Source organism: Pholcus phalangioides, unplaced genomic scaffold (assembly GCF_987345545.1).
Source record: "Pholcus phalangioides strain wild (caught in Gottingen) unplaced genomic scaffold, Ppha-v1.0 ptg000027l_1, whole genome shotgun sequence".
Classification (NCBI taxonomy): domain Eukaryota; kingdom Metazoa; phylum Arthropoda; class Arachnida; order Araneae; family Pholcidae; genus Pholcus; species Pholcus phalangioides.
The window spans coordinates 2628674-2643037 of record NW_028301617.1 but is presented as its reverse complement, the minus strand read 5'-3'; the positions used below and the strand labels follow the sequence as shown (position 1 = coordinate 2643037).

The window sequence follows — 14364 nt, the reverse complement described above, 5'->3', positions numbered from 1 at the left end:
CATCAAGAACGTTTCGTAAATTTGGAGGCAACGGTTTCGATGCAGGGAATCTGTCTGTGAATACAGCAGTGAGTCCATTTCATTTTGGGAGAGACTTCTGCAACGCGTGCACGAAGGTCTGAGTAGCAAACTTCCGTGGATTTTCCTCCATCTGTGGTGATCACAATGCATTTTGACCATTGAATTCTGTTTTCAACGAGATAATGATCAATTGCTTCAAATAAGTCTTTAACAGTCGTACGACCCCTTCAATGGGTGACAAATAAAAAGCTTTACTTCGAGTTCTCTTTCAAGTACTTAGCAATTACAAGTAGCACAGAATAGTGCGCAAAACGTCGGTACTTTCGTCGACTTGGATGGAAAAAAATTCACGCCTTTGACATGAGTTATGATTGTGCTCTCAACATCGTCTGACATGTCCTGTATTCTTCGAGACATTGCATTATTTGAGAGAGGTATTAAACTCATTATAAGAGCACTTTCCTCTGCAAACATGCATCTAACACAGCATATTTTCACCAATACTGTAATTTTTTCCTCGCCTCGCAATACGATAGCTATTGTAGTAGGAGGTCTCGGTAGCTTTGGTAGAATCACTTTTGGAAGATTCAAAATATGTTTTCACGTTTACAGGTGCACGGTATTTCATATTTCGGTGTGTTTCAGTCCACTTCCGCGCAGATCTAGTTTTTAGCCACTGATCCATAGCGCAAATCACGTGAGTAGTAGGTGCTTGGTGGAAAAGTTGACGCAGAGAGAAATTGTGGGAATAATACGCACACGCCTCAATACAAACGCCCACAACAAAAGTTAAACACAACGCGAATTAATTCTTCCCTTTCATGCATGTGTCAACAATCAAATCTAAAAAACAGAAGTGAAGTGAGCCGAGAGGAAGAAGTTCACGAATCCCGATCCCCTCTGTTATAGAAGATTTTATTGATAGGGAAGGATAATATGTTACAACTGACAATATTAGTAAAAACCTCCACCTACTTTTAAAAATTCATTTTAATGTTTTTTAATTATTTTATACTTTTTTTATATAAATGGATGGCCGCCATTACCATTTCCTTTTCGTGTACCCCCTAACGGCCTCTCGCGTACCTCCGGTTGGGAACCGCTGCCCTAAATGACTGGCCTAGATTTCACGTTCTTCAGGCACCATGGATTCACAAATTTTCCAGTCACCATAACTTTTCTTTTTTTCGGTTCCGTTCATGTCGCAGCAAAACAAAGCAGTTAAGGGCAACACACACGAAGCCTGTGACGTCACCGAAGTAGGTCATCTCACCTATACCCATTGGATAAAACAGGCCGACGCATGCGCCATCGTCACCCCTTTTTGTAGCATATACAATGGCTATAGGTGAGATTAGAACCCCTTTATACACTGTATATGGAGGCGTCTTAGGTGACGTCACAAGCTGCGTGTGGAGACTTCGTTCTCTAGTAGGTGTTGTTTGGAGTTTTTGCCACCAATGAACTTGTTTTTTTTTGTCAAAGTTTTGATGAAAAATGTCAAAGTTTTGTTAGGTAACAGTTGAAAAAAGATTCCGGCTTTGTCTGCGGTGAATACATGAGAAAGATCATATGACTATTACTTTCGTTATTTCACTAGCTTTCCATTCATTCACATTTTCCATATCAACTGAATTTGTTTCCCCGCAAATCTGTTTTATTACCAAACCATACCGTTCGCTCTTTGAAACGATTCAGCCAGCCGACACTTGCTTGAAAGTTTTCGCATCCGAAAGCACTCGTGAATTCCAAAACCTTTTCTCCTATGGAGCCGTTCAAGTATTACGTAAGCAAATTTTTAGCCATTTTTGACGCCCCCCCCCCCCCCCCGTCAGCAAAATTTCGTCATCAGCTGTGAACCCTAGCGAATATTTGGTGGGACCCACCCTCTAAGCCATACAATGATAAATCGCATAAAGGCCCTTGGACTAAATATCACCTTGGGGGTTATCTGATGCGGCCTGCCCTCCTCAAACCTAAATTTGTAAAAATGAACTAAATGGCACATTTTTACAGATCGCTTAAGTGGACGGTGGCACATTTTCAGACCACTTAAATGATCAATGACACAGTTCCAGAACACTTAAGCGATCCGTAACACATTTAGAGATCCCTTGAGTGGCACGTGTAACGTAGTTTTAGAGCAGTTGTGTCTCCCAGTGCGCTTCTACATCACTCAAAAGTTACACGTAGCACATTCTCAGATTATTTAAGTGATCCGCGGCATATAATTACGGATCATTTGAGTGATGCCTGGGATACTTCCAGAGCACTCAAACGGCCCGGACACATTTCCAGATCACTTGGATCCGCGAAACATTTAGAGATCACTAAAGTGGCTCTGTCGGACACTTATCAATAGTGTGGGGGGGGGGGGGTTGATGTTACTTCAAGAGTGCCCACAAACTATCGAAAGGTTTTTCTCGTTTTCGGCTCACCGAGTAAGATGCCATTAAGAATATTTCATATTTTCATAAAGGGTGGTTGATGACGTAAGCATTATCCAAACTTCCCCCCTCCTCTTTGTCATCAAAAGTCAGCAAATCGGAACCCCCCCCCCCCATCGATGATGACGCAATACTTTAACGGCCCCTATGAGCGGACCGGTAACTGGCGCATTTCGGGAATGAATGTCCTGAAACCAGGTAAAGACAGCTGCATCCACATCTTGTTAATTCGAAAGTTAGATCTTATTTTTGAATTTGAAATTTCAATTTCGTCCGATTTTTTCAAAAACGTTTTTCGGACATTTGTTTTCGAGTTCGTTATAACGAATTTTCCCTATTTCGTTATACCGGAATTCCACAATACATTTTTTGCTATGTAAATTTATTTGAAAGAGTGGGAAAGTTTTCGTTACAACGAGATTTTCGCTATAACGAGATCCGATTGTATTATTCATCATTCTATTCTATGTTTTTGATTTTTAAGAAACATACAATTTTGAAAAATCGGGTGATTCTCCCACGTTCTTTTTTTTTTTGCAAGGACATTGCGCATTCGTGATGGTAGCGGAGAGTGGCGTCATCCTTGTATAGAGATCACTTACTTAAAACTGTAAAATAAGCAGCTAAAATGTAAAAAAATCAGCACGATTCCCATGTTATGTCGTCTGCTAAAAGTGGTTTTCAGCAGTAGCTCCGACACCACGCCCACTGAGCCAAGGCGGCAAGCGCGACTTCAAAGGGGATGGGCACCTTAGGTTTTGAGCGAGTCGACTGCTTGTTCTCGTCTGATAACGAACGCTTTGAATGATTAATTTTAACCAGCATTTTTGGATAAATACAATAACATAAATCACAAATGATGCAACTCAAGAGTAGATCTTCCCCCCCCCCCCATAACATTGGAAAGTGCGGGAAGACCGGGCTACCAAAAACAATGAAAACAAATTATTCAGAAAATTAAGGATCTTTTATTGTATGAATCTCACGGATATGCGATACATATTCTTTTCCAGATCTCAAATTTTATTCGTTATTGCAAAACATTTTATATATAGAGCAGTCTACTAATATTTTCCAAAGAAAACACCCCAAAAGTCGCTTATCATACTTTCTTAGCTCGTATCGCGGCACGTTTACCAGTGAGGGCATGAAAACCAGACTTGATGCTGTTGACCGAACAGCGCGAGCCACAGCTCTCGCACTGCAAGAAGAACAGGCGCGTGTCCTTCTGGAGGACGGTGTCTGGAGACCTGCAGGTATAGCACGTGACGTATTCCCTTATGTACCTCCTCAGGATGCTCTCCACCTGTTTCTGCTGGAACCTGCCCCTGATGATCAGCTGTTGGTTACCGTCGACCGAGCCGTTGGTGCCCAACTCCGTCAACAGGAACGCCTGCAGGTGATCGGGCTGCCTGTGGAGGATCCGGGAAATCTCGATGAAATTGGCGAACGACGTCTTCTTCGAACCAACGCGTAATATCTGCGGTGGCTTCATCACGAACTTGCGTTTCTCGCCGGCGATCATCTGCGGGTTGCTGATGCGCATGATGTCGATGGCGCGATCCAAGAGCTCTTCGTACGTGTAATCTCTGTCGGTTTCCATCCAGATTTCGTTACAGGCGCTACTGAACTCGGACAGTTGCAGTGCTTGGAGTTGGGACTCGACACTGTCCGTCTTGGAATTTCCCAACTCGTCTAGTTTCGTTTTCTTTCTCTTCTTCTTTTCCAGACTGAAGAGCAAATCTTCATCCTCATCGACGGATTCGTCATTAGAATCGTCCTTGTAATTATGCGAATGTCCTTTGGAATCGATTGTCTGAGAATGATCATCTTCCATCTTACAAATGTCGCTTTTCCTTTCCGTCTTTTCCATCTCCAAGGAATCGGTGCGGGTGATGGTGGTACTGGCACCATCGTTGTCACGTCCATTTTGACAAAGCTCGTGGTTGGCTTTCTTGACAGCTTTCGAGCATTCACCTTCCACACCAGCAGTTGCCAACAATTCCTCGTCATTTCGACTGGCATCGTCTTCCAAAGTGCTAACATCAAAGAAGGAAACCTTCTTCTTTTTCTTCTTCTTCTTCATAGACGGGTCAAACATTGTCGCTTCTTGAGCCATGAACCTCCTGTTCGATGAATCCCTTCTACAACAGGAAATTGAAAATTATGAGTGTCAAGATTTTTCAAGTTTTGAAAACACTGGGAAAACTATTTTTTTTCAATGCTTTAAATCTTAATTATCGCTTGAAGTGAGATGTCGAGCGTTGATATTCAAGCTCGGTCAGGTGCGGATTCTCACACGCTCTTTAAGTCACTCTTTCGGTCATAGCTTGCATACGCTCTAGGTCAGTGGTTCCCAAACATTTGTCTTCAGCGACAGTATTGCCCTTCTTTCTTCTTCCTTTCAAACCGACCACAACTCCAGTTCTATACCCCATGGACAATTATTAAGGCTAATACTACTAATCCACACACGCATCTCGTCCATATTCCTCTGCGGAACTTCTAATGAGTTGGTACCAGCTCAAGTGTGCGTGTACGTATTGTGAACCTAACGTGTGTAAGGTTCCCAAGTTTGTTTCTGTGTAGCGTTTGTTACATAATGCTACCTATCTGTCTTACAAACCGAGCACAACTCAGGTCTATCGCCATCCGTGGGTGATTTACTACTTTGTGAGTTGTGCCGGAAGTGTAAGCGTGTACCTAACAGTCTGAGTGCGTATATAGTGTTGTATTTGATTTTTCAGTGCTGCCATCTATATCTCAGAAGTGAAGTGAGTGATGTGTAGTGACTGAATATTTGTACTGTTTGTAGGTGGTCTGTTGCTCTCTGTGGCGAGACTTTTTGACGGGGAGATCGGCTCGCATTGGCACCTCGAAGTTGGGAACCACACAAAACCAACTTCAGTCGACCACCACTATAGCGAAGTTGGGGGCTCGAACCCGGGTTCCCGCGATGCGAGTCCGTCACTATGACCACTCGACCATCCCACAGCGGCGTTACAATGCTACCATCTATTTTCGAACTGTGAATGAACTGTAATGATTGAAGATTTGTACCGTTTTGTAGGCCTTTTGCTTTCTGTAGCGAGACTTTTTAACGGGGGGGGGGGACATTCAAGGCAAGTACTACCTAGTGAGTTGTGCTGGAAGTGTGTAAACGTGTTTACCTTACAGTCTGATTGCGCATCTAGTGGTTTTTGTTTCTTCAGTGCTGCCATCTATATTTCAAATAGTGAGTGAAGTGTAATACTTGAACATTTGTACCGTTGTAGGAATGTTGCTCTCCTTGGCGAGATTTTTTAACGGAGATCAATTCGAATTTACTCAACTTCAGCCGACCATCATTATGACGACGGTGGGGTTCGAACCCGGGTATTCGCGATGCGAATCCGTCACTGACAGCCACCGCAGAGGCTACATTGCGCAACACTAGGCTGGGGCAACCGGCACAATTGCAAATCCGCTTCCTACCTACAGAGCGAGGGAACAATTCAATAAGCCGGGGGAGGGGGGGGCATGATCTTTTCAGTCCGCGGGGTCAGATATGCGGTGATTCTGGAGTTCCTGGGCTAGAAAATCTTATGTATAGGGTGGATCACGTGACCTGTATTTTACGGGACATTCCCAGAATTTTGGTCGTCGCTATTCTTTTCGTAAAATGTCTCGGTTTTCCCTAACATTTTTAACAAAGCTTACTTGAATTTTTTAATTCAATGGAGATTTATTTTCAAGCTTTATAAATTAACGCCGTTGATGCTTTTTTGGCAGTAATCAGCAAGTTCAGTTGCGTTTGGCCGAAATTGGCACCTTTACTTGCTGTAATTGGCAAGTTAACTTGTCCTTGATAATTACTTTTTCGCTGTAACTAGCACTTTCACTTGCGTTTGACAATTTTTTTTTTTTTTTTTTTGCCGATTTCCCGTATTTTTATGAAGGAAATATGGTCAGCATAGGCTTTTATCGTGTTGCATGCATTGATAATTTTCTACCAGAATAACTTTTCCTGGGCTCGATCGAACCCACAGAGTTAGAATAATATATATCTTAGTCTATGATCGAACCCCTTGGTGGGCCGGAGGTTGTGCACCCCCTGCAATAAGCGGTCAAAAGAGTGACCTAGAGAGTGTGCAAGCATGTGAGCGACCAAAAGAGTGACTTTGAGACAGGGGAATATTTACAGTGAAGTAGTCTACTATGTCTATGGCGGCGGCTAAGCGGGCTATAGTCCAGGGCAACCAATTTGGGGAATGAGTGGTCAAGAAAATTTTAGACTAGAATGGATAAAGGGCGACAAATTAGCATCGCCCACGGGTGGCGAAACCATTAACTCACTTTTACTCTCGGTTACTTACGGAGTGAATCGAAACAGCATCGAGGACCCCCCTGCGCTATGTGGTACAACTGTCACCCATAGTCCCCCCCCCCCACATCCTTGAGCAAGGCCCCGCTCCCCGAAACTACACATTTTACGGGGCCCTTCTATAATGAATTTGTGGCATGAAAAAACAAAAAATTATAGCCCCGGAATGACCCCCCCCCCCCAACTCAGAAATATATTTTTTCCTTTGTGTACCCGTTCTTGAGCCAATCCGTAAGATTACGAGCACCGAATCCCAGGGAGCTCTGGTCACTTGTGGGTCCCCCCCCCCCCCCCCACTAACTCATTGCTATGCAATCCAGCGCACAAGCGCGGATCCAGAGCAATATGTTGAGGAGGTCGAATTAGTGAGAGTGAATGCAAGTACTGTATTTTACGAGACAACCATTATTTTCATCTTATTTCCGGCTTTTGGGAGGGGGGGGGGGAGGGGCATCGCCCTCATCGTCACCCCCTCCCTAAGATTCGCGCCTGATCCAGCGCATGTCCTTATCTCTAAAGAACCTGGAATCCTGGAAGTACTGGACGTCTGGCGAATCCGGACCACCTCCCCTCCCTAATGGGTGTTTTTTTTCCCGTATCGGCACCTTTGCATTGGATCCTATATTGAACCCATAGATTCTACGGGATCCCTTCTGATATTTCGCCTGCCCTGAGCGCGTGCATGACCAAGTTATTGATTGACCAAGTCAGTGAGTGTGAGTGACTGTATGATTTAGTGAATGACCATATGAATGATCAAGTGAGCGACTGTATGAGTGCCTGACCGTATTAGTAATAGAGTTAGTGACAGTACGAATGACTAGGCGCGTGGTTGTATGAATGACCATGTGAGTGACGACTTTCGTGATGAAGTCAGCGACCGTATGACTGACCAAGGGAGCGACCGTGAGTGAGTGACTTACCACTTGAATGATCAAGTTAGTGAATGTGTTAGGGGCCGTTCAAGTATTACGTTATCATCGATGAGGGGGAGGGGGGTTTACGATTTGCTGACTTTCGATGACAAGGGAGAGGGGGGTTGGATAATGCTTACGTCATCAACCACCCTTTATGAAAACATGAGTTAGGATTCAGAGGGGCAGAGCTGATGACGATTTGCTGACAGGGGGGGGGGTCAAAAATGGTTAAAAATTTGCTTACGTAATACTTTAACGGCCCCTTAATAGTGAGTGAGTGGCCAAATGCTTGACTGTATGAGTGACCGTATTAATGCTCAAGTTAGTGACCGTAGCGAGTGACCAAGGCAGTGACCTTATGAGTGAGCGTGAGTGACTGACATAAATGATCATGTGAGTGACTGTATGAGTGAATGACCCAAGTACTTGACTGTATGAGTGAACACCAGTTAGTAACCGTATGTGTGCTCAGGTGCGTGGTCGTATGAGTAACCAAGTTAGAGACCACTTGGTCTTGGTCTTTCATACGATCGCATGCTGTCACTTACTCATAGTCACCTACCGACTCACCTGTTCTCTCATGCAGACAATCACCCCTTCAATTGACCACTCATACGGTCACGCACCCAATTCATCTGGTCACCCATTCACTTGTCCACTCTCACTCATACGGTCGGTTCCCCCACTCACTTGGTCATTCATATGGTCACATACTTGGTCATTCATATGGTCACATACTTGGTCATTCACGCATTCACTTGGTCATTCATATGGTCACATACTTGGTCATTCACTTGGTGACTCACATGATCATATACTTTCTTAAGCCGTAGCGAGGATGGGACTTTGGGGGGGGGTCTGGTCCCCGCCCCCGAAATGTGAGAAACGACCGAAAAAAGGGAAAAAGATGGCCAAATCACCAGGCCCCCGTCATTCCGTCATTTAGGGAGCCCCTGGCTTTTGAAAATACACTAAAAATGGTGTATGTATATATATATATATATATATATATATATATATATATATATATATATATACATGTACATGTGCTTTGTCCCCCCCCCCCTGGAAAAAGTTGAAATGACGGCCCTGCAAATCATGTATTGATTGTTCACATATATTTTTCACATACTTTCACTTACTATAACTCATACTTTTCACATACTATCACTCTGGTTCCCATGGCCCCCACAAGGGGTGGGCTGACAAGGCTCCTCGGGGCCCGGACAATTTTCACAAATTTTTAGCTTTTCACGCTATAAATTCATCATAAAGGGGGCCCCCCCCCGTGAAAATCTTGTCGGGGGGGCCCGCAAAAGATCCCAGCCTAGGGGTCCTGCTTCAGGATGTGGGGGCCATGCTAGTCCCCCCCCCCCCGTTACAAGTGAAAGGTAAAATAGATGTCTATGTTGACATACGGCCTATGATGCATATATATATATACAAATCAAGCTTGAAGGGAAGGGGGGGGGCGCTGGATGGGAAAGCACACATTAGAAGCATCCGCGACTGGAGCCAACAATGTTTGGTGTTGATTAGTAAGAATTTATTGTTTTGGGTCCCAAAAACCCTGGGAACACTAGGCAAATGCCTTTTTTAAAGCCTAAGAAAAATCGTGTCCAACATACATACACAGTCCATCACGAGTGGAAGTTGGTGGCTTCGACAGGACTCCAGCCAGGCCGGTCTTCAGCCCGTGATGCTGTTGAGACGTCCCTGGCTCCAGAAACAACGCCTATCATTGGCTAGTTGGTTTTTGCTTTTTTATAATAAATTTACAGCAGAATTCCCCGTAAGAAATGTGGCGTGGCTTGGACCCGATCCCCGGCCAAATGGGGGGAAGAGAGTCTCCCTGCACGGAGTCTCATAAGTTTAGGGACCCCGATATCAAAACAGCATATTCAAGTGATGCATTGAGCATCCTTAACCCTAGTTATGGTCAAGGGGAGCATAGGCTGATATTACCCCCCCCCCAAATTCACAAATCACACACAAACATCCAGCCTTAGTCCACAGTGTCCCCCCTCCATGCTTGATTTACCCCGAGCCTCAATGAGTCAGGGCCTTGGAAGTGGCCCGAAAAAAAAGCACACTTAACATCATCATGGGGACCCCGCGATAAATAAGTGATCAATACTCTCAAGAATTTCAATCAGATCTCATTTTAGTGAGGGTGCCCCTTCCTCCCTTGAGGCCCCCGGGTCATACACGGGTGGGCCCATGAGTTAGGACGGCACTCAATAACCCCACAATTATTTATCGGCCGGGGCAAGCATGCATTTTGGTGCCCCGTACAATGTGGAAAGAGCAGTTAAAAAGCGGATTCAGCGCCCCTTCCTCCGCCGCGATTCAGTGCCCGGGGCACCAGACCTCTCCTCTATCTCTAGGAGGTGCTGACCAGACCCATTTCCCCCCCCCCTCCGAAGCTGTGACCCTACCCTGGGGGGAGGGGGTCCCGGTTCCCGAGATGGTGAGAGTGGGTGGGACCGAATCACATGACGTTTGAAATCTCAAAAACATTCTCAAATTTCTCGATTAAAGCTGAAAACAAGTCCTTTCCCTCCCCTAACATGCTAGGGAGGCCCCCTAAACCAGATCTTTGACGGCCAGATGACAGATTTATCACGGGGCCCTGTGTCATGAATTTATAGTTAAAAAAACAAAAAAGAACCGTCCGGGGCTGGGGGCCCTGTCAGTCTTGTGTGGCGCCCATGCTCGGAAGCCCAAGACGAAACCACATGGGATTTCGGTTCCCGCTTCAGCTAAAAACGCAAATGTCTATAAATCGAAAATTGACACCATCGGAAGGGGGGGGGGGGAATTTACACTAAAAACATAGATAAAAATTGGCAACACTCACGGTTCCACAAGATCCTGGACAAACCGCTGACCTCTAAACCGAAACGGTATTCAATTTAAAATTAAAAAGCGAAACCGGCTCAGAAATGTAATACGTCCATTTGAATCCGATCCCACACACGACATTCCTCGAGATTTCGTTTGTTGCCACTCAACTTTAGACAAATACTTACGACAAAGTCGTAATGTTCCTAGGATAATCGTGCAACTTTATGAGGCTTTTCGAATAGAGGTCATAATCATCATCAGCATCACTCCTGAGGGACACACACACTGGATGATCCCCATAGAGATCAATGTTAAAATTGCCAATTTTAGCGTAGAAATGAATACTGGAATAATTTCTTTCATTAATGTTGGAATAACTTCTTTCGTTAATTCTGGAATTATTTCCTTTACTAATTATATATATATATATATATATATATATATATTATTTCTTTCTTACTTCTAGGATAATTTCTTTCATCAATTCTGGATATTTGTTTCTTTTATCATTTCTAGATTTGTTTCTTTCATTAATACTAGAATTTTTCTTTCATTAATTTTGGAATCGTCATTTTCATTAATTTTGGAATCATCATTTTCATTAATTTTGGAATCATCATTTTCATTAATTTTGGAATCATCATTTTCATTAATTTTGGAATCATCATTTTCATCAATCTGTAATTATCTTTCATTAATGCTTCAATTATCGCTTTCATTAATTTTGGAATTATCTCTTTTTTTCCTTCAATATGGAATTACTTTTCATTAATACTGGAATTATCTCTTTCGTGATTTTTCTGAAAGTTGATTTCATGAAAAATCTCTTTCATGATTTTTCTGGCTGTTTCTATTCTTCAGGAATGCCTTTCGCAACCTGGATGGAACCCTTATTAGGGAAGCCAAAGGTTTCGCGTGCGTCCCTGGTATAAAACAAACCGCGAACACCAACTCTTCGCCTGTCGTCTGCTTTTCCCGAAGTTCACCATCACATACGTGTCCTCATGTACCGAAAAAAGAACTGAACTTTCCATCATGTTCAGCTTGTGGGCTTTGCTTTTCGGGAACTGAAATGGAAAATTCAACTTCCTTGACCAGAATCTCTTTGAAGAAAAACTCTTTGTAGTATTCTGTTTTAGTCACTCACATGCTTGCACTCTATTTTAGCCATTCATATGCTTGCATATAGTGTTTTAGTCACTCACATATTTGCATATACTGTTCTATATGGTCAGTATATTAGTGACCATATAGAACAGTAATATACTAATTACTACACACACTTGCACACTAATATACTATGGTCATATACTACTGTATGGTTACTGGCATACTTGCACTTGCACACCGTGTTTGTTATAAAAATTTCGCTGTCATTTCCCCCCCCCCCCTCTTTAATTTTCTGGTCATTCACATACTTGAACACGCTCTATAGGTCACTTTAAAAATTCATAAAAACTGTAAAAATCACCAAAATAAAAAACGGTTTGCAGGGTTAGCATCGCTAGGTCACGGGAATTTTTTTAAGACTGGGAAAAAACCCTCAACAACAGCCGATAGGTGGCGCTGGTACGAGCGAATTCGGTGGAAATATGCAAATGATACGGTTATAAGAACTTGCGCTCCTAATCCACGACCAGTTTGTAAACCGTGTATGTGGACCTGCTGCACTCTGCCGTTACTGGATTTGTGACTCGCCTGCAATGTTATCCCCGCCACTGTGGTGATCGAGTGGTCATAGTGACGGACTCGCATCGCGAGGACCCGGGTTCCAACCCCACCGTCACCTCAATGGTGGTCGGCTGAAGTTGGTTTCCAGTGGTTCCCAACTTCGAGGCACAAATGCGAGCCGATCTCTCCATTAAAAAGTCTCGCCACAGAGAGCAACAGGCCCGCAACGATAAATCATTCACTCATTACACTTCACTCATAGTTAGAAAAAGTGGTGGCAGATGGCAGCACTACACATAATAAGCATTACACAGAAACAAACTTCACGCCAGGTTCCACTACACGTCCACGCACATTCCAACATATACCAATTCGTTAGAGGTTCCGCAGAGGAATATGGACGAGGTGCATGTCTGATTTAGTAGTAGTAATGTGTTATACCCTTTGGTGATGGTCACGTGGAACACTTTGGAGGCATTCTGTTCATTATTTGCGTATCTGTTCTTTGACTTGTGTACGTCCGTGCCACCTATCAGCTGTTCTTTGAGTTATTTTTTCTCTACCTTAAAAAAATTCCCATGACCTGCAAACCGTTTTTTATTTCGGTTATTTTTCCGGTTTGTATGAATTTTTAAAATTTCAACGGACTTTTTGCTCATCCTGTATCAGTAGCACTTTGAAAATATATTTCACTTTCATATATATATATATTTATTTATTTATTTAGTTTTAATACCGGTATGGCTTGAAATATTATGGGGCATCAAATCAATATTAACCCCCTTTTCGTACAAATTTCTGGCGAAAATTCGCCGACGACGTGCAGTTGAAGTACCATCGATACATCTCAGAAATTAATATCTTTGGAAAACAAGAGAAAGAATAGGTAGTGCACTAGCACTGCCGCAGTTATTTTCGTGAGAACGTCAATCGTGTGTAGTAAATTTAATTTAAATTAAATTTTTTTGTACTATGTATAAAATGCTATGATGGGAATCTTAGCTTATGTTTAGATACATCAGCAATTTAAAAAACATATTGTAATTCACATCTATACTTGACCCAGGCTCGTCTGGTGACACCTGAGTTGTCCGAGTTCCACGGTCTCTACAAAGGTGGGGCTGACAGGACCGCAACTAGATGCTTGGTCACCCGGGGCAAGTGCGCATCTTGGCGCCTCCTTTTAATGTTGAAGGAGAGGTTTGAGAATAAAATTTGCGCTCCCTCTGTAGGTGGGTCTAGTACCCCTAGGGGTACTAGACCCACCCCCTAGTTACGGCCCTGGCAAAAACGTTATCTAAGGTGAGCGCCAGGTGTCCTCCTTGCTCAGTTTTGAATCTAGTAGCTCTATCGGAAGACCACATAATCTGTGTTTTCACTTATGTGTTCGTTCATCCGTATTGTCAGAATTTTTTTATGGAAAGAAATAATTATATTCTTTCTGCAAAATATAATTATTTATTAAAAATTATTTATTTAAAAATATAATTAATCTATTGATTATTACAAATGTACGAATTTTGTTGCCGAAATTTTCGTCACATAAAAAATTTCATGATAATTTACATGCTTGAGAGTAAGTAAATTATCATGAAAGCTCCCCCCCCCCCATTTTGATCAATGATTTTTTGGTTCATATTTATTACGAAGTCAATGATGTTAATATTCTAAGAAAAAAAACCGATCTTGCTCTCTCTCTCTCTCTCTCTCTGCTCTCGCTCTTTTTCTCCATCATGAAAATTTTCAGCAGCACCAACAGTATATTAGGTAAGCCTAAGAGTCTCTGTCATCTGCTTCTTCCAAGGTTCTTTGTTTTGGACGTCTCCTTGTGTTATGAAAAAATAACTGAACTTTTACTTCGAATAGCCAGCTCATAAACTTAGCTTGTAAGGAACCCGTGGAGGAAAGAATAACAGGAGGTGACATCAGGCACGAAGATTGAAGCCGTCGTGGCAACCCTATGGGCTGACAAGTAAGCCCAAACAAACCTCTTTTCTCTATACTTAACATGTGTTTTGCCAGATCGAATTCTCTTACAATATTAATAACTAAATAAATTCAAGTACAATGACTGTTAGATGCGTCTTGAGGTAAGGCT

General features: G+C 42.9%; 1 protein-coding gene across 1 annotated transcript; it reads right to left on the bottom strand.

The window, feature by feature from the left end:
• Window positions 1-3421: 3421 nt before the first annotated feature.
• On the bottom strand, window positions 3422-10736 carry LOC149068062 (eukaryotic translation initiation factor 2 subunit 2-like). The gene is made up of 2 exons (XM_089251576.1): window positions 10609-10736; window positions 3422-4612 (listed from the first exon to the last, which is right to left on the bottom strand). Exon 2 carries the CDS (start codon window positions 4585-4587, stop codon window positions 3571-3573), a length of 1017 nt encoding a protein of 338 aa, XP_089107702.1. The 5' UTR covers window positions 4588-4612; window positions 10609-10736; the 3' UTR covers window positions 3422-3570.
• Window positions 10737-14364: the final 3628 nt, after the last annotated feature.

Bases quoted from the DNA above. Each gene is read 5' to 3' on its own strand.
- LOC149068062 (XM_089251576.1), bottom strand. From the start codon at position 4,587: ATGGCTCAAGAAGCGACAATGTTTGACCCGTCTATGAAGAAGAAGAAG.